This window comes from Macrosteles quadrilineatus, unplaced genomic scaffold (genome assembly GCF_028750875.1).
Source record: "Macrosteles quadrilineatus isolate MER2022 unplaced genomic scaffold, UCM_ALF_1.0 Scaffold_5__1_contigs__length_97177068, whole genome shotgun sequence".
NCBI classification, from domain to species: domain Eukaryota; kingdom Metazoa; phylum Arthropoda; class Insecta; order Hemiptera; family Cicadellidae; genus Macrosteles; species Macrosteles quadrilineatus.
Window position 1 is genome coordinate 7,447,144 of NW_026542598.1, and position 26,719 is coordinate 7,473,862.

General features: G+C 35.5%; 1 protein-coding gene across 1 annotated transcript; it reads left to right on the plus strand.

Annotated features, from left to right (window-relative positions):
- The first annotated feature begins 484 nt into the window (after positions 1-484).
- On the plus strand, positions 485-26,542 carry LOC128995980 (glutamate receptor-interacting protein 1-like). Its single transcript, XM_054421081.1, has 19 exons — positions 485-912; positions 5,896-6,054; positions 7,631-7,802; positions 9,016-9,120; positions 9,776-9,961; positions 10,593-10,747; positions 11,446-11,601; positions 11,798-11,951; positions 13,231-13,448; positions 14,139-14,342; positions 15,433-15,593; positions 15,806-15,938; positions 16,488-16,616; positions 17,394-17,522; positions 17,916-18,087; positions 20,796-21,018; positions 21,417-21,566; positions 22,370-22,492; positions 26,276-26,542. Exons 1-19 carry the CDS (start codon positions 744-746, stop codon positions 26,372-26,374), a joined length of 2,997 nt encoding a protein of 998 aa, XP_054277056.1. The 5' UTR covers positions 485-743; the 3' UTR covers positions 26,375-26,542.
- Positions 26,543-26,719: the final 177 nt, after the last annotated feature.

The following is a 26,719-nucleotide window of genomic DNA, read 5'->3' on the forward strand; positions in this document are numbered from 1 at the left end:
ATAAGATAAACGACGTATTCGAAGTTCTATATTTTACACCATTGTGTAATGCATTAATGTACTATAACATAACGCTCTACTCATAGATGCGGTGAATTCACGACCCTGCTGACTCCCTCCCAAAAAGAATTTCTTGGAAATGGCCTTAGTTTTTTAAGACAAGATGTGTTAGTTTACGAAAAGTCCTTTCAGCTTGGCAAGGTCAAATTGTCAACTGTTTATTGGTACTTAACAGAACGTAGATGGCTCAGTTGAAGTAGGTGATTCTGTTTCGTCAGCCACACCTTTAACGTGGGAATATAATGCCTACTGTTCAAAACACTTTGTATGTTTTATGGCATTTTCACTAACTTTCAATTAATTGTTTGTTTCAGATAATCACAACTTCCACGATGAACCAGTGAAAGTCCAACACAGATCTTACCTCCAGTGCCCAAACTGAAGAAGCACATTGGATACCGCCAGAAACTGAAGCTTTAGTGAATAAAACGAAGAAACTGAAATAAAACCCAGGAAGAATACCTATCATCAGAAAGTGTTTCTTAATGTGAATCAGCTACAGCGTGAATTCAAGTTAAAAAAGATAGGACTCGACTATCACACAATCAATTGGAATAATTGTATCAGTGAAGTGCGAAAAAGTGGAGAGTGTAATAGGTATATGAACTGACATTATTAAAATCTATGGTGTAAGGGTGAACTATTTATTTCTGTGAAATTACCACACTTGCAATGACTCTGGAATGTTCGCGTCGCTGAAGTTATCCAACCTGCGGGGACGTAAGGTAGAGGGAGGATCTGCTGGTCCTCCCCACTTGGACTTAACCGCCTCCACTGCCCCCGCCACCCCCGGCTCTCCTGCCTCCGCCAAGAAGCCTCCGATAGTCACCACCAACCGCCGGTCTCACAAATGTAAGTACATCATGCCAGACTTAACCGACGCCCTTCCGTTAGTACGCAGGCACGCCTAGGCTGCATGAGAACACTTCACGCATGCGTTCTTTTGATTAAAATATGGGCCTGGCAACAATTAATTAGGAAATAATGCAGTATGCAGTATATCACTTGCATCTTTAGATACTAACACATAGAACGATTTTTTTTTCAAACAATGAAAAATACACGTGTTGTGAAGCAATTTAATTTACGAGAGGTATTTAAAAACGAAATGATCAAATTGGTTTTGCGATTGAAACTTTTTTTAATTCTTCTTCTAAAGTCATAATATATAGGTAACCATAAACATGTACTACATGTTTTAAACTTGGTCCTTTATGTACCTATATTTGCTACAACGGACTGTCCGATTTTTATGCCAAATGCCAAGTGCAAGGATCAAGGATCCCCTTTTTAATGGGGTTTGAGCAAATATGTTTCTTTACTGTTAAGTTTTAATTATCCTGGATCCTTGTGCTATTAAAGGTATGATGTAATAATTTTTATCGCTGCTGCCCGTAATCTCGATGTATTTCCCACTAAGTTCGGATTCAGATGATTCTTTAGTAGAAGTGCCAGAAACTACTCTAAAATTGACAAACCTGTGGAGAATTTTTAACTCGGTTCTTTGCCAGAAAGTATTTGTTTTTATATAAAGCATGCTTGGTATCCTAAAGCTCTTGCCTCATGAAAATACTTGTGGGTCATCAAAATGTTTATGAAGTTTCTGACTACGCACCCTCACATTATGGAAGGTGGGTTTTAGAATGACTATTTTATTTTTCATAAGTCGACGTTTGCTCTGCTTGGGAATACGAACAATTGGACTGATACTCACTAATTAATTAAATTGCCTCGTGGCTTTTAGAAAGTTCTCATATAACTTCTATTGTTTTCTAGTTGGGCAAAGTTAGGTTTCAAACCACCATTACGATTATGTCAAAACTGAAAAGTCATTGGAGATAGATGGAATTTCAATCCTAACCTGTGTAAAGTACTCTAATTCACTATTACCAAACTTTTCATCCACCCTAAAAGTGACGAAGGGAGACAAACTCGTTAGGAACAAGTTAGGCATGAAAATTCAACATCCACCCAAAAACCGAAAATAACTAATTTAGTCCAAGACCATCAATCAGCAATAACCTCAGCCACGACGACGTCTACGATCTCTGCTCTACATGACAAATTACAGGACGACGTCACAAGGATGGTTGTACGATTGCAACGACCCGAGCAACTTCCTCTCCACATAACCATGCTATTGACTAGCAAACTGGCGATTCGCATGCGCAGACTGTAGTGGTAAATGCAATCACAACTACTAACAAGAGCCTGTCAACACTAACAGCTAAGCGATTGTTCCGGTCTGTTCCGATCACTGCGTTTCAACTCTCCACGCCTTCAGTTACGGTTCAGGGACAAAGAGGGTTTGTTATAGGTTGTACGTCTGTGTTGTTGGTGAACAAATATAGTTTGAATCACCGTATATCAGGGCATAAAATAACATGTCAGCATATTTTTTCAATGATCCACATTTTAAATGTATCGTAGTTAAAATATATATACATTTTAAGTGTTCTCGGCTTCCTTTAACTAAACAAGTTAAAGTCTCAACCCAAGAGGTTGAGAAGGGAGTCGAAGGGGGAGTTGCCTGTTAAAACGTTCTAGAATATGTAATTACGTGAAATGATATGGACTATCTATAATAAAATATAATCGGGAAATTCATTTAAAGATACGTATAAATGTGTGATTTTCACTTTGATTTATGCAAAAATATTGCAAGGGAGAACCCCTGGACTCCTCTATTTACTTTGAGGGGGTTGGAATACCCCCCACCAGTAAGTCCTGCGCCACTGTCGCCCAGTGGAAATCCCTTAAAACATGCTCTGTAATGTTTATGTACTAATGACTGTGGTGGCTATTGTGATTCGGGATTCCATTCCATATCCGATTTCTATGTTTAGGTCAACTTTTGGTTAATCTAGCTCGGTTATCTTATCTCTCGTATTTAGTTTTTCAATAGCATAAAAAACTAAGAATTGTTTTCATGGAATCGCTACGGACTTTGTTTATCACAGTTTTAATACACAACTTAAATTAGCATGAGCATTATTTCTGTCGTTAGTGACGGTCATGCGCCGCGCATTCGTCAATGAGCTATAACAACAAATACACTAACAAATAATTAACGAGAATATTGTTAACTGAAAATCTGTCGAAACACTCCCAAATACTATTTTAGTAGCCTATTACCCTTGGTCAGGATCCTATTACGAATTTTCTTTAGACCAAACAGGCAACCTTACGATTCAAAGGAGAAACCTACTTCAACGGAAAATACTAGTACTTGTTATACACGACTGTTAAGGTATAAGAGGTAACAATTAATAGATTACGATTGCATACACTCGCCTACACGAACAAACATAAAAACAACACACTTAACAAAACCCCTACGAACATTTCCCAAAGTCACTTCTTCTAGTTTGATGTGACATACTAAACATTAAACCTTTGGATTTCCAGCTTTGTTTTCTCTTCAGCCTTAAACCAAAAGCGTCCAACCTCCAACCTGAATACCAAACTTCACGTTACTGATTCCACTCTCAAAACCAGGAGCAACTAAGTATTCTACGTACGCACCACACTTGTAAAACATTCGAAGCCGTTCCAGTTTGTAACCTGTGTTCTGACGTTAGTCTAGGTGTATTCTTGGCTGACGGCGGAACAAATTCAGTAATTGTGCGTAAAGCGGACACAGCGCTGACGAATTTGAACAACCGCCAATGTGTAAAAGTAGTCAATTTATATACCGTAGATTCAAATCTCGCAGCAGAGGAAGTTGGAAGTTTGGCAACAAGGTAGGCTGAGCGCTGAGCAGTGTTTGGAAACAATCAGCTGGGTAAGTGACGTTTGGTGGAGCCTAGCCAAGTCACTGAGCCTAATTCCGTCCTGCTTCGATCATAAGTATCAGCTGGGCTTCCGTCGCAGACTGGCAGCAGAAACGCGTTGAATATAGAAACTGCTTTCCGAAATCATTGACGTAAACTGAGAAACACATTAAAGAGTTGTAAATATTTACTAAGTTTGCAATATACAAATTAAGAAGTTATTTTACAAAACGTTTAGGTTAGAGTTAAAAATTTAGGTAACTGGAAATTAATTGGAAGATATTTTAAAACAAATCGAATAATGTAGAAGGAATTAATTATTGCTAAGCCAATCTTGCCATCAATGGACCTACAGGATCGGGAGAAAGAATGCCAGATGCCAAACCAGACAGACACTGTGTTCAGCTGATCATAAATAAAACACATGTTAGCAATCTATGGCTGTTTGTATAACACAATAATTGTCATTAATATAAATCGTTCGTTAAACCATCATTTTGTATAATTAGGCTAGTATAGTTCTAAGATTTGTTTTTCCTAAGCATTTTAAATGAGTGAAGTGCATTTTAACAAAATACATTTTACAGTTAAAGCTTTTCGACAATTGAGAATGGGGTCAAGTTTTGCTTGTAAATTGCATAGATTTATAAAGCTTTTGGTTATTTCTATGTTTCAAAGGACACCGAGAAAGCCAAAACTAGTTTCATTTAGATTTCTGTCTGTCTGTCTGTTTAAGTGTCTGTTGGTGACACTTAAGTTTCTAATTTAAACACTCAATGAAATATAGAGCATAGATAAAAATTCAACTCTTTTCCTGTATTCACAGTCACTAGTCACAGTATTTTACAGTTAGAATGTTATGTTAATTCCTTGCTCCTCCCCACTACAACCACTTGCAACAATGTCGGGAGTAAAGAAGGGACACATGGCTACAGAGGTCACAATTGGCCCATTAATTGGTCCTCACTGATCACTGGCATTAAACAATCAATGGCACTTTTAACTTATAGTTCAGAGTATTCTTTACATTGGGAATTTATTAACTCTCTTCACGAACTTAAATGGTTTATTTTGCCTGGTTTAAATTAAATTTTAACCCTTGTAGAATATATTATTGATTGTCATTTGTGCTAATAACTATCTACCCAAAACATAAATGGTCTAATTAATTGTGGTGTCTTGGAAAAATATTTATTTGCCAACCAAAAATTGTCAACCTAAGAACAATGTGTGTCTGTCAATTAGCAAATTAAATGTTTGTTTGTTTCCATAATTTCATTCAACATCCAGGTGAAAGATCTTGTTGGATGTTTTGAATAGGGGTTTTTGTAGCTAAAAATTGATTGGTAAAAAGTGGTAAAAAGCCACTACCTTGGAAAAACACATGTTTGAAAAAAGCTCATTTAAGGGGGGGTCGTCCATCCCATGTTAATTTCTTCAAATTAGGGTACATTTTTCTAAAAATGTATTAGAGTTAGGGACCTAACTTTGATATTACTGAAAAGAGTGTTTGACGAGTAATTACAGCTGGTAACTTTTTAAAATACCAATCGGGTAATTATTTTTTTTAATCAGCTGTTTTTTTTAAATTTAAATATTTATTTATTTTAAATTTTTTTATATCCCAAACTATAAAAGATTATGTTCTTAAATTTTTTATCATTTTTAATCAGGTCTTTCTTTCTGCACTTTTTCCATTAATAATATTCTTATATATATGGTCTACAGTTTTAAAAATATTTATTAAACTTCTTAAATAATTATCAAAATCAATAAAAACAGCTTTTCTTAAAAGAATTTAAAAAAAATTACCCGATTGGTATTTTAAAAAGTTATCAGCTGTTACTCATTAACATACACTCTTTTCAGCAATATCAAAGTTAGATCCCCAACTCTAATACTTTTTTAGAAAAATGTACCTTAAGTTGAAGAAATTAACATGGGATAGTAGGCGGGACGACCTCCTTAAAGACATTTTCAAATTGACAAAAAAAAAATAAGAATGTTCTTAGATCTAATGTTTTATAAATTTCATTAGTTTAAATGAGTGTTTTCTTTTAAGGGAGTATTGATCGAGCCCTTTGTCCTGGCATTGGAGACAAAAGGTCAGAAGAAAAGCCAAAAATGCCCGCCAGAGTGGAAATTAGCCACAACAGGCAAGAAAACATTGAACTTCACAACAATACAAATCACAGTGTCGAGTGGGACACACAGTCTTATGGTATGTATGCAGAAACAATTTTAAAGTTTGCACATCAACAATATTTCTTAGGCAAACATGTATTAATTTTTTTGTCAAGAAATAGTTATTTTTGGTACGCTCAGTTTAAAAATTTATATGGTTTAAGGGGAAGGTTTCCTGTGTTCCCCCACAACATTTTTTAGATCAATCGATGTATCAGCTATCAGCCGTCAACTGTTATTTCAAAGTTAGAGGTGGAGGGGATAAAATCTACTCCCCTCAAACCGTCTAAATTTTGTGAATGAAGTATATAGTATGATTTTTCAAAGCTATGTTAAAACTCTTGGTGAGGTTAGACTTATTGGAGTGAAAATATAACCATACGATTGTTATCTTTTTGAGAATGTTCACAACGAAAGGGGCTTAAATGAGTAACAATCTGGAAGTCTAGCGTTTACCTCTTAATCCATAGTGGTAAGCTAAAGTTATATAAGCTATAATGCAACAAACCTTAACTTTGTGGCTATCTAATTTCCTTGGTTGTAAGATGTTGACGTACAAGAGTACAAATATCAGATAAAAGGAGCGCTAGATCTTGTTTATAGGTATGAGTTGTTATTGGGGTAAAAGTTGTGTTTGAGGTTTTTGGTAGTCACACACCTCATCTGTTGTATTAATAAATAAAGGCTGGGAAGATGATTAATTAGCTTGAGCATCTAGGAGTTATTTATGTAGTAATACTATTTACCTAACCCGCAATGTTAAACTTCCCTATCCCAATCTCGATGTATACAACTTTCTTACTTCTCGAGTGATGTAAAGTAGAAAAAAAACTCGGTGAGGTAATGAAACCCATCTAAATAACATTGAATGCTTAACTTAAAAAATATACCTCTATGGAGCCAACGACGTTCAACGCCAGAAATCAGCTGTGCGCTTGATTGTTATTGTTATGCTTTAAAGTATTTTCCTAACCTAGCTTTTGTTTGTAAAAGAACGTTACTCTTAGAAGATGAGTGAAATGGATAATGAAAAATATTGTACGTAGCCCCATGTATATTGTCGGGTCAGGTAAAATCTTGTACGTTACGCAAGAGCGTGTTTACATCACTTAGGTGAATGTTGTGCAACGAGCGTAAGCGAGTTTTTAGTTTGCGTGATGTAAAAACGCTCTTACTACACTTGTAATGTAAATAGCTATTACAGACCCGTCAGTTGATTTTCTCCCGTTACAATTCAAGGTGAAACAATTTAAAACTTACAAGCAAATAATACAATGACACATTTCAGTTTCTGTAACTATTTTAATTTTGTATTAGATTCATATACAAAAAAATTATTTTGGTTCAAGTTGGTTCATGTAGTTATTATTTAGATACATGATTAAACTATGAGAGAAAACCCAGACATTTTGTGGTAATGTATGTTTGTTTGATGCTGGTTTTTAGTAAGGACTTGCACAACAATCACAGTACATGAGGACGAATATCTGTCCTGACAACTTGAAAGTTATTACACATCAGGCCATTACTGAAATCACAAGTCCTTAACGGTCTTTCCCGCTCTTTAAGACAACATTTACTATTTATTCTAACAATTTTTATAAATGTTCCAGAGGAGGAACAGATGAGCAACGTGCAGGTGGTGAGGAGGGTGATGAACGTGTCGATAGAGCGAGACAGCAACGGGAGTCTCGGAATCACACTCCGGGGAGGAGCTCATCCTGACCCGGCACTCTCCCGACCTTTAACTATCACACAGGTCAAACCCGGGGGACCCGCAGACAGGTGACCGTGAAAATGGGGTTCATAAACTGATGGACACATTTAATATTTAATTGACAATGGAAGTACAGTAGATATCTCATCTATGAGCTTGACAAGTTAATTTTGAAAACGACATTAGTGAAATAGAGTAATCTAAAAGAATGTAGAATGTACTGTTACTCAAAATTTGACCATATTTGGAGCAATTTGTAACAGTGATTATATTTATATTTTTATTATTACTCTGACAAAAAAAACTGTCTAGTTGTGTTTGGATGTTTGGTTTTTTTTATTTTTCACTGCAGGGGTTCCATTTGTGCTATTTCCTCATATTTTTAGGTGAGAACCAAAGTGAAGATCTTTATATATAGAATTTTTTACTGGAGTTTTCCTAACATTAATCTAAGATTGTTGGTGTCATGGACTACACCAGTAAAACCCACATTAATTGGTAATAAATTATAAAGTTTCTCAATGCAGTGAAACTCAAGCATAGCTTGATCCTAAGGTATATTTGTAACTCAAATAAGAATAATTATGACTGTGGTATAAGTGAAATGGTTTTTGTAGTTTTGTAACAAAACTATGTTAAGGTGGTTTGTATTAAACAATTATTGATTTGAAAGATACTATATATTGCCAAAAGAACATGATTTTCATAGAGATCAAGGAAGAAGTAATAAAGTTTAACTAAGTTAGTTTAATACATTTTTAAATTTCATTTTTGAACGTATTTGCTGTGGAAATTTATATTTGTAATTTTGCAGATCAACACATTTTGAATCTGTCTTCGTAAAACTACATACAGTAGACCCCCTCTTATCCGAACTCCTAGGGACCGAGGCCAGTCCGGATAACGGGTTTTCCGGTTAAGCCGACGTCCCCAAAAACTCATTAAAATGGACCGTTTACAGTGATATTTGACTTAAATTTAGGAGAACATTGTACTTAGACATGTGATTACTGTTCTCAAATCTTTCCCACGAGAACAGTCATTTCAGTACCGGCCACTTCCTGCCGATCTAGTCCGATTAAACCAATGTGCTGATAAAATATGTCCGGTTAAACCGATGTCCGGTTAAAAGGTGTCCGGAAAAGAGGGAGTCTACTGTATATACATTTTTTTACCCAAATGTGCCTAATACTCGTTATGAAACTTCTATTTCAAAATATACCCAAAATTATCACATTTCAGTTTTATTATTGAGCTATAATTTGAAAATGTCTATTGCAGTGAAGGCTCTATTAAAGTAGGAGACAGACTGATCTCTGTGGATGGTCATACGCTAAGCTCCGTGTCATTGTCAGAGGCGCAAAACCGTCTCAGAGCAACTACAAGGTAAACACAATCGTTTGATACTCAGACTATTTGTGAACATATTTGATCAGATTTAAAATTCTATAAAACAAAGATAGATTCCCGGTTCTATATTAGTTTAGGTTCTATAGTTCGGCCGTTTAGAAAGGCACCTGCGCGCTAATGCTAACCAATTCTAGAGGAGGTCGCTTTTTAAGCGGTCGAACTATAGTTTGGAACTGTTTTAAGCATTACTTCAGGCTAGTCCTAGAGGGTTGTGGCATTATCACATAGATCAAATCCATTGGTGGGGAATGCATCCAGGACTTCAGGCTCTAAAGTCAATCACAGCTACGTTGGTGTACAATATGTGCCATAATTGAAAATACATGCAATTATTTGTGAAAAGCTATTAATGAAACAAGACTTAAAACAATAATTTATATTTTATATTCTCCAAGATCGTACAGGTACCGTATCACAATAGACATCATATTAAATTTCAGTATCTTAGAATATAAGTCATTTATTATCATTGAGTTTGACGCAACTAACTTTAAAACACAGTATTATTGTTAAAATTTACAAAATTTGTTTTGGATTGTTATATTATCTTTACAAGTAACCAATTACTTGGGTACACTACCTGAAATAGTAAAGAGTAAAACCAAAACTCAAAAATATTATGTGTTTCCAGTCCCATCAGCTTGCTGTGTGTGGAGTACGATGTGAATGTAATGAGTCACGTCCGGGCAGCACAGGGTCCGCTACTGGTGGAGATAGAAGGACCACACTGCCACAACTTGGGGATCGAACTAGTCAACACTCCGGACAACAATGCGGTTGTCATAGGCCACGTCAAGGCTGGCAGTATAGCTGAACGGTTGGTAGAAAGCTTAAGTAGAAGGGAGGTAAAGAGAAGATAACTGCTTGATGATTACATGTGCTGATTTTGGATACTATAAGTAGTGATTGAATATTGTAAAATCTGAATCATTATCTTGATGTTCATTGAATGTTTGACATGGTGTGAGGTTGGGGGTAAATTTTTCTTTTTGGTTACATTACCAAAGAACAAAGAGTATGCCGTTTAAAAATTGATTTTTTTTATGGTTTATAATTCAGTAAAACAAATTTTGATAAATGTCTGTTTTTTTGCCAATGTTATATCACTTTTCACCATATCATCCTGTAAATTAATAACATTGTTAGTGTCATTATTCCAAAATGGTTTTTTCCTAAAGGAGGGAGATGTCTTTTGAGGAGAAATCTCTAAAGCTGGGTTTTCCTAGAAGCGGAGGGGAATGCCATGTTAATCGCTTTTCCGTTCTCCTCCCTCCGCTCTCCGCGCTCCTCTTCCGCGTCTAGGAACACCCGGCTTTAAGGACGAGGACTTATTGATCAGAGAGTAATGTTTTTTTGTTTGGAATAGTTAGATGATTCTAGATTCAAGTTCCATAGTCTAATTTACTGTACCCACACAAATTCCTTGATAATTGTTGTGACTTTTCCAGTTGTGGTGCATTGCTACCAGGAGATCAGATTCTGGCAGTCAATGACATTTGTGTAGAAGACACTAAGATGACAGCTGAAGACGTTAATCAGCTGTTGTGGACTGGCAGTTCTTGTGTTCTACAAATACTGCCTTCCTCATCCTCGTCGTACAGAGGTGAAATTTTACCTTTTAAGTTAAGTATATAGTTTGTAGGATTGGGTAATCTCTTGTTTAATAAGTTTACCTGGCAATAAAATTGCTGGTTCTCTGATTACTTGAAACTCTGGACCCAGTTGACCTTTATATACATTTAATAAATGGTTTTAGCCATAGGCTACCAGCTTCCCATGGTTAGGATCAAACCTAACATCCCTCTTAGTTAACAGTTAACACTCATTGTTAACTCATCGTTGCCTCATATTGCACTGAGGCGCGTCTACGTCAAAATCTAACCCAATCAAGTCTATTTTCCTTTGAAAATGGTTCTGCTTGAGTTGGATAATCTTTTGGACATACATAGAGGTATCAGATACGTTTTGATTAGTTCATCATTATTCTATAGTCTGTTCATAAAATTTAGGCTGTTTGAGTGGAAGTTCCCCTCCACTTTTTTGCCTAATATATGAATCAGCGCCGACTGAGACTTTGGCAAACCTCAGTTGTAGGGTTATTATTTTAAAGGTAGGATCAAGTGGAGGGGAAAACCGCCTACATTTTGTAAATGGTATATCCTAAACGTGTCTTTCTAAGAAGCCAAATGTGCTAGATTCTACTACACCATCCAGTGTGTCCTCTTGTGCAGGAAATTATTAAGGACTCGTGTATTTGGAGGCTTAAGATCAAAAATGTAAATGTTTATGTTTTTTTTTCAGGTTATCCCCAACCTTTGTACAGCTGTCCGAGTCCAAGTCAGAGCTCAAAACATTCAAGAGATATCCATAATGTTGAAAATATAGCTTTATTAAGTAAGACCCCCTCACCAATCATGAAAAAATTGCAATTTTCCAATTCTTCACTTAATGAAACAGGTTAGTTACTTAACTTACATTGTTGTTTTGATAAATATTTAGCAATAAGATGATTATTACTAAAATATCACTTAAAATTACATACGGTGACTCCAAAATAAACTGGCACCTAAGTTAGATCTATTTCAATTTCATTTATAAGTGGTTGAAGTTCATTTTAAAAGCAGAAAGTTTAAACATTTTTAATTACTTTCAGAGGTTGAGGCGACTAGTGGAGGGGTTTACCAACGGAAGAACTTATCAATATCGTTAAACTGTGATGCTCAAAATAGGTTTGGTATTACTCTTGGACCTGACCCCAAGTTGGGGACCAACATTATTGCGATTGAGCCAAGAAGTCCAGCGGAAAGGTTAGTATTAGTAATGTATTTCTTACTAGTTTTGATAAAAAAATGTTAAACTCACATTTTGTTTATGAATTGGGAATGAAATTTAAAGACAAATCATGCAAGAAAGGTTTTAAAACATAACTTACAGTTCTGCGACTTTGAACTACAAGGGAATGAGTTTGTTTTAAATTATATCAAGATGTTTACACAAAATTAACCTAATTTTAATTGCTTCAGGTAAAATTAACTCTGCAGGTACTCTCTTATTATCATCACAAAACAAGTGGCGAAATACGTTTTACAATATTTTGTACTCATTATCTATTTAACATGTTCTCATTAACCCACCCCTCTGTATCTGAGGGCTGTGTATAGTTGGTAGCTAATGAGTTAAGCTTGATGGCAATTACTGATGAATGACCCTACCGGTATTATATTCATAGGTACTTTTAAAAAAAAGAGAAGTAGTTAACTTTATCTAATTAGCTCTTGATGGATTTCCAGTAGAAGAAACGCTTTTGTAAACGAGCAAAGGTATGAAGGAAAGTACTTAAAAACATAATCTTAATCTTGAATTCGAAGTTGACTTTCCACTTAATTTTTTTCTGTAAGTTAATTCATGGTTTGTAAAAGTTAAAACTAAATGTGAATTAATTAGTTTATAATCAATTACACAAATTCTGAACAACATAACATTCCTGCAACAAACTTATTTACAATGTATGAATGGAAAGGCTTCCATAGTCAAACTTAACCACAAAATATTAACTAAGTAAAATAAATAAATAAGGTCTTTATTCATGAGAGAATTTCAGTTACAAAACTGTTTTACAAATTGACTCAAGTCAGGACTTAAACTAAACCAAAATTCTTAACACTACGAAACCAAATAAGACTATAATTACAAATTCTTCAGGTTATTCTTAACATTTTTGTAAGACAGTGATTTTATTGTGCAAGGAAGTGCACTGATTTTAGTGTACTGAGCCGGCCCAAAGTAAATAAAACCCCTTTTATCAGCATAAAAAACAACCCTTGGTATGTGATGCAACAAGTCGTGTCTAGTTCTCTGCTCTCTTACGGCCGACCTTACTTTCAGTTTTTATATTGTCGTCTTTAGGGAAAACCCATCTCACATCGCCAGTAGCTTTAGGTGATGTTTGGCCTCATTATAAAATAGCCATCTTCAGATGATTACTCTTCAGGCAGTCCTACTTATCTGCAATATGTCATGGTTTTACTTCTTAGACCACGATGTCATAGCTATTATTTCAAAGTAATACTTAAAGTTGTGTTGCAGATGTGGCAGTCTACAGGTAGGGGACCGTGTTGTTGCTATCAACGGCAACTCACCCCCTCCACTCACCACACCTCAGACTCTCGAGTCCGTCATGCAGATGCCGTCCGTAACACTTACCACGGAATTCGCCATCGCACAAACCGTCATGCCTACTTCAGGAATCTTCACAGTCAAACTGGCGAATAACAAAGTCGCTGGTCTTGGAATCACCATATCAGGTAAGAGGAATTTAATACTGTATGGAAAAAATCTATTGCAAACTTATAAAAAATTGAATTTGATTTTGTTTTGGCAGCTGTTTTGTGAAGAAGAACATATATTAAGTGGTACAGGTGGTACCCATGGTGGTACCAGGTGGTACAGGTGGCCTGTATAAGGGCTTTTTTACTTACATTACTATAAGTAAAAAGTAACACTTTTGGTTTTTGATCCTTACTTATATGTCCTTCACTCCTTCCATAAGAGCAGATAGACAAAAATTTGTTAATTTTTAGTTGATACAATTATGAGGAAAGTGTGTCAGTTTCTGATACCATTTCTGTAAAATGTACAAATTGATAGTCATTTAAGGCATATGAAGATGTAATTTATTGGTACAGTATTATGAATTACTGTACAAACACCAAGATTTAACTTTTTAATTTATTCATCATTATTTGAATCCCTTTTGTTGTTATCATATACAACATATCAGTAGGTGTTATTTCATAACGGTTGTCCTGTTTGGAAGACAAACAGCTTTCTTTGATATCGTCTATCCTTACTCGTCAGATCATTCCTTCTTTTAGGTTGAGTCAACATCATAGGGAAAAAAATAAAAAGAATTTACTTCTAAGAGTTATTGCTGAGAAAAGAATTTCCGAAATTACAACTGAAAGTTTCAAGAGCTACATCATTACTTTCTGCAGGATGCAACCTCTACCGAGGCTCAATGACAATCTCTAACATCCGGCCAGGCTCGGTGGCTCATCGCTGCGGAACGCTGAGTCCCGGAGACAGGATCCTCTCCGTCAACAACCACAGCCTCGCAGATCTCAACCCTGACCAGGCGGTGGCAATACTACACTCCACTCAGGACATCGTCACTCTGGTGGTCAACAAGGGAACTGATGGTACAACTCTTAGGTCTATTTTGTGTGTTTATACACATTTGTTACCATCTAACATCGACCTTTTGTTACATAGCATCATGAATTGGTAGCCCAATGACAATAATTGCATCTTGGATCAGAACTCATGATAAGTTACCTTCACTTGTGATCGAACGTTTATAGTCGGGACCACGTAAGGTTCCAGTTGGTGGCAGCCAATCACAAGACAAGGCTAGTGCGACGTTGCCACATCGCCCGTTGACAACACAAATTAAAATATACTAAGCAATATTTTGAAATCAGCTGGTATTATGAGATTTGGCAACACCGCACGGTTCTCATTGGTTCATTCAAATCCATATGTTAAATAGGCTCCTCCCTCAACTGCAAACTTACGTGGTCCGGACAATAGATTAAAAAGGGGAGAACTAATACCACTTTGACCATAGACAAGACTCAGTTAATAATTGTGTGAATTTACTAAATCACGTAAATTATCAGACTTAGTTTGCAGAGACTACATTTTTAAAATATAGATTTCATGAAATAGATGTAAAGATAAAGACCTGTTTTAAAAAAAAATCCAATAAAGGATGAGTGTAGGTTGGCTTTGAATGAAATGTTTATTTGTCTAGCTCAAATGTTTGCTACAGATTACAGAGCAGCCACATAGAATACGTAAAAAAGGGAGTGTACAAAGAAAGATTTGCAAATTTTCATTTAATACAAAACATACATTGAATAGCAAAATTTAAGAGCTTGAAATCATCAAAGTATTAAAACAGGTTTGTTTAATACATTTTTCAAATCATTATAATAAGATGCATTTACCAAAGCCAGTATGCTGATGAGTCATTGCATTACAAAAACAAGTATTGTTATATTTTTGTAAAAACACCCTCTTTTTACTGTGAGACGGTTTTTGAATTTTTTGATTTTGTTTGTTAGAAACATTTCATGCCAAACAGATGATTTGTTCGTATGATAATTTTCTAGTTTAATCTGCTTTTTCCAATCACTATTTGTTGTAGATAAAAACGTGTTTAAATTCACTTCCTCTAAAAGTTTTGCTTGTAGGAACTTGTTTCTAATTTTCATGTATGTTTTGTAGACTACTCCCAGGAGAGTTACAGTTCCATTCACACGGTAGAGTTTTGCCGCAATGGAGGGCCTCTTGGTATCACCATTGCAGGCTCGGAAGATCCCGGTGAACCTATCATCATCTCAGCTCTTACCCCGGGGGGATTAGCCGAGCAGTCGCAAGCCTTACAGGTGTGTGGAATACTTTGGTGCTGCTGATCAAATGTTCTTAAACTCCAGAGAATCAAAGAATCTTTAGAAACGGAATACTCTTGATTCTCTCACTAGTTAGCAGGTGACAGATTAGCATATAGCTCCTTTATTTGTTTAACACATTTATTTGAAATATTTTTAAAAATCATCAAATTCAAAGCTTTTACTTGATATCTGAATATTCCTTCCAGATAGGAGATGAGTTATTGGCCATAGACAGCAGAAGTCTTGGGCAAGAGCCGTTGTCCACTGCTATATACCTACTGCAGAACTCCAACGATCGGGTCATACTCTGCGTTGGTAGGAAAACTCCCACTATTAATGGTAAATAGATCATTTTTTTAAATATATACGTATATTAAGTCTCATCTGCCCAGTCAACTTCAACACATTCTCTACTAAAAACATATAGGTAACATTGTATAGACTGCCAGTGATAAACATAATTCTGTACCATTAAGTTCAACTTGGAAATATCCAAATTTGATGCCAAATTATGATGTGTCAAAGTCACAATAATCTCTTTGAAAGTACAAATACTTTAAAACGACAAGGGCCATTTTGATATCAAAATAATTGTGACAGTTGTGCTGATGATAATTTGGTTAAATATCGTGAAAACGTGGTCATAATCATCTTGCAAAATGAACTAATTTATTTTCAAGCCCTCAGATTCAGTAACCAGGTAATGTTAAGCTGGCATGATATTGATGAGTGTGATAAGGAGTGACATGCAGCTTTGTTACTGATTCAAGATCAGCTTTTACTTGAGCCAGGACCATTATTGATTAGAAGTCCAAAGATCAAGGACAGCATCATTTTTCAACCATAAAAAGTTACTATTTTACACATCATTGTTGTTTACTTTTGCAGCCAATGTGGCGAGGGAGGACCTGATGGGTTACTCCAGTCCGGAGATTCCTTCGGTAGATTCCGCTGTGGAGTCTTGGGACAGTCTGCATGAGCAAAGTCCACCTTCTGTGCCTCACTACTACAAGTCAGGTAAAATTACTACTGATGAGTCACAATCAACATAACCAATCAGAGTTCTAAGATTTCAACAACCACTTGGTTTAAGTATAAAGAGTGTAATCAATCGGGTTTGTAAATCAGTGGTTGGCACAACGTTTTGTTAAATCATAACTTTATACTAGCATACTTTCAATTTTTTTGTCTGTGTTATAGTAATGTGCCATATATCTTTAGTTTGAATTTGAATAGTAGATGCACACACATAATAAGTGATTTGGATTAAGTTGATAGCTTTAACTATTTTAGCATTATTATGCAATATTAATAGACACAAATTAATTAATTTTGATTCTGTTACATTTGACTCATTGCATAAATTCCATTTAATGTATTTACAAAGAACATAAACTATAAAGGCTTCCTTGGTCAAAGTAGTCTTCCGATCTTGGTCGTCAGAAGTTGACTGTGTCGAGGAATTGGCAAAAGAAAAATCTGTATTTTTCTTCAGCCAGTGCCGAGGTTTTGGATGTATTTACAGCCAAAGACGAAGATTCAACTATATTTACATAAGGACCCCATTTAAAATTTTCTTGTTAAAAAAAACTATTGTAGACTTGATAGAACATTTAATCATTGACAAAATAATATTATAGTCATTAATTTATCTCTATCTTGGCATTGTAGTTTTACCATTGTAAATAGTGTTTAAATCACCCTTCTTTACCTATTGCACACATGATGGCAAAATACGCATTTTCCCACCCTGTTTAAGCTTTTTTCGCTAAAAATACTACTCGATGGTTTTAGAAAGCGCTACTGTTCGGAGGAAACAACCGCTCCAGTCTTGTGACAGTCCAATCCTGACATGTAATGCAGCCTGGACTTCCAATAACAAGGGTCTTCACAGCACCAACAGCCTTAACACTGTGCAATCTGGTAAGACATTTACTCCAGTCTACACTCATCTTGCATTCATCAGGCTTAAAACTTCACTTAGGTGGGTGATGGTGTTTCAAAAGTAATGATATGCAACTTGGGCCTTAAAGCATTATCCTGCCTGAAGAAACAGCTGTTAGTCAGCAGTAAAAAGTTTAACAAGGCATCTCACACCATTCTACTATCATACCTCACCCATATTTTGGTTAAACTGTGTCCCTGCATCATTACAGAGACACTCTTATGGTCTGTACTGAAAGATGAGTACAGAAAATTAAGAGCAACAACTATTTTTGGTGAAACATTAAAACGAGTAAAATACATAATTTAATTCATGGATTCACGTCACCTCATTATTTAAAACATTTAATTATTCTTACTTCATATTCACAGATGCAGACACATGCTCATCATTCAGACTGTCAGAGTCAGTCCTGAACGACTACACAGGTCAGCTGATGGTCCATCAAAAATTTGCCCCTCCCTCTCCCCCTTGCCCTCTGCAGGTCAACTACCAACATCGCAACAACACTCTTCCCAACCATCGGCGCAGCTCTAGTATTGGGTGAGTGTTATTCTTATGCCGGTTTATTTTTCATGATAGTAGTAGCTATTAGCTTTGACTATTAAGTTACTTCATAAAATAGCTAAAAAGATAATAGAAGTGAAACCTCCACCACATGTGGATAAGCTTGCCTCTCATAACCAATGGTGTTTGGTGGTTGCCATTGCGACAGACTGTGACACCAAGACAGCGATATCTTAGGTTTTGCATCTCAGTGCCACCAAAACTTATCAGTGCAGACAATCTTATAATGTACTAGTTCTCCGTTTGATATTTGTTATGTTTGCATTTGCAAGATGAATGAAAATGCAAGGTTAAACAAAGCCACAAACCTCTAAAAAAATTCTGTATTGTAAAATAGCTTGATGATAGGTTAAATAGCATTCTGTTGGTCCAGCCTATTATTAAACATTGTTTTGACCTTAGGTCATGTTCCACCTCTTTCTTTGAGTAGTCCTACCACATATCCCAAAACCTTTTTGTTAATCAACAGGGCCGGACTTAGGACTTCAGAGGCCCCGGGCGAATTTGCCGATGGGGCCCCCAGTATGATTATACGAGAACATATACGGTACACAATGTAACGCATTTACATGCACACTAATTTCAAATAGCTAATTTCAAGGTGAATTAATATGTAAACCTGTTGGAATGCTGTATTTTGCATAAACTAATTGTATGTAATATTTTAAGTCTGAAAATAGCTACAATGTACGGTGTTATTTTATGATTTGTTCTTGTTGTAATTATTGTATTTATAAAATTGTAATATACCTAGCAGGTACCTTACACATTTTTTGCAATACATTAAAATGTAATATCCTTTGCAACAAATAATGAAAACTATAGATAAAATAAAAATAAAATAACACGTACTTGTAAAAGGTTTAATTTAATTTATTTACTGTAATACACATTCTATTTGGTGCTTGAATGAAAACTCAAATGAAAAATAACTAACATTAATTAATGGAATAAGTTATATTTAAACACGTGATGTAAGTCAGAGATAATGCATAAACTTTTAAAGCTTTAATATATTTTATAACTTACTATAATTTTACTAACAAACCTTCACTGTACTAAGTTTATAAGATACAAGTCAAAACAATTTTAAAGTTTACTTTTTTATAGATTAATCATTATAAAGTTTAGAACATAGTTATTTTCCCTATAAATAAATGTCACTTCCTACTCTGATACGTTGGTCACGTTGGCATGGCAATTAAAACCTCCTGCTTTTCCTACATTTCTTGGCTGCACTAAAACTATAAAATCATAAACTATGACTTATGTTTATTTTCATAGTGGTTTTGGCATGGAATTCTCGTTTGTATAATATGTTAAAAGTCCTAGCATGAAAAGTACCATTAAGAACTTTTACGAGTTTGAGTTTTTTTCTTGACGAGTAAAATGTTACAATACAAGTCTAATAACCAATCACAAGCTAACCATTTATATGAGTGAACTGAAAGATGTTTAAATGTATTCAATATAAATTAATACAACACAAACATAACATTCAATACAACATTAATTTGTTCTTTGTAGTGTTTGCAGAATTAATAATAAAATACAACACAAATGTATGATAATGTCAACCAAAAACACACTGGGAGTGATTTAAATTGTTTTGGATTGGCGATAAGGCATTGTATGTATGTGTATGCGCGTGCGTGAGACATACAAGACTAGACAGGATCCCTTATCAGCTCATTATCATTAATTGTTGCAGCTGCTTGTTGAGCGCTTTTTTACGATTACAGTCGACAACGCTCGCCCGCTCCCAAATAATGTAATTTTTGTTAACATCAGACGACCCTAGTTGTCATAAAATGTCTATATAGATTTTTTATCCTACTGGCGCTGTATGATTTTGACTCTTTGATTTTGATTTTGATCGACTAAATTGAAGATCCGAATTTCGACGTATAACTTAATTACTATTTTATAAAACCTTTTAATTGAATGGGTAATATAATACTTCTGCCCCTTAAAATCGTGAATGGCATATACTTAGAGGTAAAAGAATAACATCTAATAAAACAGATTTTTCAAACAATGTTTTTATTTTTCAAAAGTATTAAATCTCAATTGAATCTCCATTTAACCCCAACACAATTGTACAAGTTACGTTCTACGTTAGGACAAGAGTTTTCATATTATTTATTGTATTTTTTGCCCCAAGCGAAGGGGCCCCCTTCAACTTGATCACCACGGCCGTAGGTTTGTGTGAACGGCTTCATTGAAACTCAAACTGGTCCGTCACAGCCTAGCAGCTATGCTCGTGTAAACTAGGTCTAAGCGCGGGGCCCAGTGCAACCCTGAGGAAAAGTCCCTTAGAGTCAAGAATTTTGGTCCTAGTAATACCTTAAAGTTCATCTAACAATAACCTTAAATATAAGATAACGACAATAAAGCTGTTAAAAAAGAAGATCATTCGGTAAGTGTCTGATTAATTTTCGAAGATATTAATAAAAACTACTGTGCAAGGGGCCCCTTCGGGGCCCCCCTAGGCCCGGGGGCCCCGGGCGCTCGCCCCGTCCGCCCCTAGGTAAGTTCGGCCCTGTTAATCAAAGATACATTAAAGAAAGTTGTTTTCCTTATGAATATGTAATATAATTTTTTTTTAAATAGGTCTACCTTGTGTATTTTAATTCTAAAAAATAGTATACATTTTAACTGAGACTCCTAGTCCTGTTGTACAGTATGATGCGATACCATGAGATACAAGCCAACGTCATGTCGTCACCAAGAAGATGCCGAAGAGGTTTTCATCTTCTCGAAGACGAAGCAGCCAACTTTCCTCTCTCTGAAGATTTGGAGGTTAACCATCCTGAAGTGACGTTTGACACTTTCTTTAAAAGAGTCACAGGACCAAACAGAGAAACGTCAGAGGAAAATGTGAAAAAAGATGGACACATATTTCAGGTATGTTGTTAATCTTAGTATATTTAATAGAACATTTTTTACACTAAAGCTCTATGCTACGATTTTTAACTGAAAAAAGAACATCTTAATATGACATTACTTTTACATCCACAGCTTTAGAATTTTTATTAGGCTTATTTTATAAGATTCCCTCTGTTTAATTTCTTTCAAGACTGTTATTGGAAATGAACATACCTATATAGTCACAATTTTTATCCAACCTAAACAGATTTTTCCATTGGTTAAAGCAAACAACTTAGCATTGATTTTATTCTTGTCTGTGTGTCAGTTTTTGATGTTTTTCTAGCGCTTTCATACTAATTCAGAAAACAAAAACCTCAATTCAGTGATTAAAAAAATTAAATAGTCTAAATAATTATGTGTCTAAATCATCACAGGTAACACTGTACAAAGATCCTGTGTATGAGGACTTTGGGTTCAGTGTGTCGGATGGCTTGTACGAGAGAGGAGTGTACATTAACAGGATCAGACGAGGAGGTCCAGCTGACTCCTGCAAGGTCCTTCAGCCTTACGACAGGATACTACAGGTACAATGCTTGCTGGGTGGTAAAGTAACAAGGGTTTCGTTTGTTTCAATTTTCAATACAAAAAGTTTTATTCTAATGCTATTAGCATAATACACAGAACGTTAAAATAAGGGTGGTAGTTAACTCGAATCTTTTACTAACTTGTTTGTCCACGATCCTAAAGTTCTTGTCTTTTGTTTAGACACAATGGCACGTACAGTTAATACAGTGATGATAGAATAACTGACAATGAAAGTTGCAATAATTAATATTTAGTTCATACTACCTATCTTAAAGAATTACTTACGGATCTTAACTTTTGTAATGGAAATGTCGAGTACTACAAAGATATCTTAATGTCAATTACATAGTTTGATGATCTTTCCTTCTTAGCCAGGAGCTATAACTCGTAGATCCTGCATCACTGCAAGGATTAAACTTCTTCACTGATGAGGGGTTTTGTATTGCGAAGGCATTTCCAAACGGCACCACTGCGGCGCGCTATCTAGTTTTAAAGTTCTCATTTAACTCAATACACTTCCAATGACACTAGTTGCAGGAGCAAGTAGTGTACCATTTAATGGAGGCTAAGATTAGCTATTCTACGAATATAAGCAAGTTCCCTGTCATACTAGCTTTTATATAGTTTGCTTCCAATTCAAGTCAATTTTTCAGCAACTAAGTATTGCATGTATTTGATCTTATTTAGCTGTTTACAATTGTTGATTATGTACTATAGTTGTTTACTATTGTTGATTACTATAATTGTTTACTGACTGTTTTTTCTAATTCTTAACTCTAATAGGTTTGTCGATAATTGACAGGTGAACGAGACCAAGACAGAAGATCTGGATTGCTGCCTCACAGTCCCACTAATCGCCTCAGCTGGTGACAAACTTCAACTGACAGTCAGCCGCGGCGGATATCACCACAGCAGCGAGTTGAAGGTAAAATGCAATGAATTAACTATATAGTTATCTATATACATTTACAAGACTAAAAATGTTCAGGGGAAGCATTCAGCTTGACCAATAATAGGAGCTATGTGACCTTAAAAGTATCAATATCATGACAAAATTTAATTTTTTTTTTATTTTTTTTTTTAACTTTATATCTTTGACTCCTTTATAGTCCAGTCAAATTAAACATAAAAAAGGGTCTTGCTTGCAAAAGGTCATGTAGTTCTAATTTTTTAGTATGTTGTTAGGACCTATACTACAAATAAGAAACCAAGTTTGCAGCTTCGAAAGACCTGTGCTACCGGCGTAGTAGCCAAAAATACGTAAAAATCAGACACTTTTTTCACTTTTTGCTAAATATCTTCTAAAGTATGCCTCTAACAGAAAATAATGCCTTATCCTGTCAAAACAGTATAAAATTTGCTAAAGTTTGAGACTATAACGACTCCAATACGTCCATTATCAATGAATCTACAACACTTTAAAAACGATAGAAATCTTCAAAAAAATTAATAAGCTTAGTCATGGTCTATTATTTTGTGTCATATTGTTATGACTCATCAAAAAAAAATCTATATGGAATTAAATGAAAGATAATTTAATTAGCTTTCATTTGAACCCCAGCAAGCACTTATAGACCCAATAGTTCATTCAAAAACAGCAGATAACATAGAACATGAAAAACGGATGTTAGAACCAGTGTGAAAATTATTTATCAATATCACAGTTTATTTTCCTGTTGCATGTAACCCAATCAGCTGTTAGTTGGTGACATTAATATAAACCAGCTGATCAGCTGGCCCCAGTGGACACATCTAGACCCAATGGTTCTTTCAAAAACGGCAGATAACATAGAATGTAAGAAGGGGATTTAGCAGAAATGAAAGTAAACTATTTAACGGATCTGGAGGTAGTGATAATTTATTAAATAAAAAGAATAATTATATTACATGAGACTGACAAAAACCCAAGTATATTAGAAAGTATTTAAAATTTTCGGACTTTCACCGGCCTTGGTTCGGGAAAATGTTCAAATGCTTCGTTGCCGATGTTGGCCGGGTCATCCGATGTACACTCAATTCTAAGATCCTTATCCTCATCATCTGAAGCATCGAGTTCCAGTCTGGGAGTATTTGAGCAGGATTTTCCACCACAAGCTTGGCAAAGGACGGAACATTTCAGCCCTGCTTTACGGCAGCTGCATCTTCCACTGCAACCCTTTTTGCACTTGCATGATATTTTGCGCAGGAGTATTTCGGGAGCAGGATCCATGGTAGACGTAATGGGGGTAAGTCCTTGATATTCGAGCTTCCATCCCCAATCAGTAGGATTTTTGTCAACACCCAACCATTTTTGAACTTGGTGGTAGCACTTGAGAGCGTGGTATCCTGCAGCATCCTCTGACGGTGGTAGACGGGCAAGGTTGATGTTGTTTAAAAAAACCCATCAGGTGGAGGATATTCACTTGTGTCATATACTTGAGACCGAATATCTTCTAATATTAATTCGGCCGCTGCCTTCACCACTCTTAACCGCTCTTGCTGAACATTACTATGTCTTGCCTCATACCAATGATCATACACAATTTTGTGTCCACTATCTTTAAAACAAACTACTGCACCCCTGTTGGATCCGGCCTCTGATATCACGATGTCATCACCGAAACGTTTCTTGAGACGAGATTTCACTGTTCTTACATCAGGGATGTAATTACCTATTATCAGTTTCAAAAGGCCATCTAATGAGAACTGGCATTCTTCGCTGTTTTCGAATATGTGTTTATAGATACATTCCATCACTTCTTCTACATTATTGGCCGGTCGATACCCTCTCTTCTGCCCACTTGTTCCTGGCAAGGAGAATAGATTTTTATAGCACATACTATGATATCTCGCTTTAGCAGCTACTAAGTCATCCTCATTAACAGAGAGGCGTAGTTCAATTTCCTTACCCCACTCATCCCTCGGCGTTGTGCTGCATCAAGCACTGTTTTCCTTGCACCCAATTGCTCAACTCTATGGACCAGATTTCTTCGTGAAAGTGGTAGTTTCTGTTGAAGCTTGATAAAGTCTTCAGTGATGTCTTCACCGCACAATAAATAAATACTGTGTAAGGTCGAACGGATACAACTTGATGCTCTAGTAGATACTGCTGTTTGTGGAATAGAATCCCCTCCTCTACGTCCTGTAGCTTCCACATTGCTCACAACAGTATATCTTTTTCTACATGCATCATGAATGGTGACTTCATGAAGCAGACGAAGAAAAGTTAAATTTTCCGTGCGTGAGGCCACGTTTTGCACTCGCGTCTATAAGTGCTCGAATACCACGTTGTTTAACAATTATGACAGGGTCTTTATCTAGAGCCCTAAGGCACACAAAACAAACGCTTGTAGGAATAGACATATCACATCAAATCATTTTTTTAAACCAAGCTCTGCTTCTAGCAAGATAAAAATAACACCATCACTAAAACTAAATAAACTTTAACAATTGAAATAATAAATAGTAACAGCTGATCAGCTGGTTTATATTAATGTCACCAACTAACAGCTGATTGGGTTACATGCAACAGAAGAATAAACTGTGATATTGATAAATAATTTTGTACTAGTTCTAACATCCGTTTTTCATGTTCTATGTTATCTGCTGTTTTTGAATGAACCATTATGTCTATAAGTGCTTGCTGTGGTACAAATGAAAGCTAATTAAATTATCTTTCATTTAATTTCATATAGATTTTTTTTCTATGAGTACTTTTAACAATATGACACAAAATAATAGACCATGACTAAACTTTTTAATTTTTTTGAAGATTTCTATCGTTTTTAAAGTGTTGTAGATTCATTGATAATGGACGTATTGGAGTCGTTATAGTCTCAAACCTTATAAAATTTTATACTGTTTTGACAGGATAAGGCATTATTTTCTGTTAGAGGCATACTTGAGAAGATATTCAGCAAAAAGTGAAAAAAGTGTCTGATTTTTACGGTTTTTTGGCTACTATGCTGGTAGCACAGGTCTTTCGAGGCTGCAAACTTGGTTTCTTATTTGTGGTATAGGTCCTAACAACATACTAAAAAACTAGAACTACATGACCTTTTGCACGCACGGGTGTTTAACTTGACTGGACTATTAGTACATTTGGTATTCCATTCCATAATGTATTTTTCATGTAGTAGTATGTAATTGATAACTATCCTATCCATACTTGTAACATACGCAAATTAAACATCAACGTTGATCACTCAATTCTCAATCTTCTGGTGAGGGCTGCGTCAAATCAGTATTTACACCATATATAAAACGAGACGCCCATTACATTATGTGTTATCCTCATTGGCAAAGCTGAGACTGATTTTAGTGATGACACCGGCTCCTTAAGCCTACGATTGAAGATCACCGCTTATGTTTAATCGTGCTCTTCGGAAGTTAGCTGTGTTGTTGAACAGGTGAAAAAAGTGGCTAACGACGGTAACGGTTTGAATGAACTGTAATAATCCATCTTTGAGAATCACTACAATTTAACTGAAACAGTAGCTTGCTCTGAAGATGAATTGCTGCAATGCATTTGTAATATATGCCAGTATTCACCAGTTCAAAATGCATCATAGTCATCTTCTAACATTCATTTAAACAATTTTTGGTAAATTTAAATTGATATTTTTACGATATTGTGATTTATCGCACATTAATCAACTGTTACTATTTCATAACGGAAAGAGTATGGTTAATGCAATGCTATAACTATTTTTTATTGTTTGTGTCTCAGGACCACCACATAACGTCGATACCTTGGATGGAGGAAGACGAGAGGGACCCTCAACTGTTACTTCCCGTCAAATCTCCCACCATCACCAAAACTCTCTAGTCATCTCGCTTTTACATAGCTCCGTGTTGTGTTGATTAACTTGTCAATATTGTGAATTGTAAATATAAAGTCAAAGTTCCTACAACTGCTCAAATGTAGAGGAGAAAACTATATTTTATTCAGTAACAGCTAGGTTAATGCGGCCTACCTCAATTATGTTGTTTTTGTGCCAAAACTAATACATTTTTAGTAAAAAAAAAACTTTGTGGTTATTTTATTTCGAACCTCTACTGTGTGAATATTTTTCTGGTTCAGAATTATGTATTTACACATTACTGCTATAGAGAGTGTGTTTCAAAATTAATGGCAAATAACGAGTAGATTGTGTGTTTCGTTGTCTCAAGC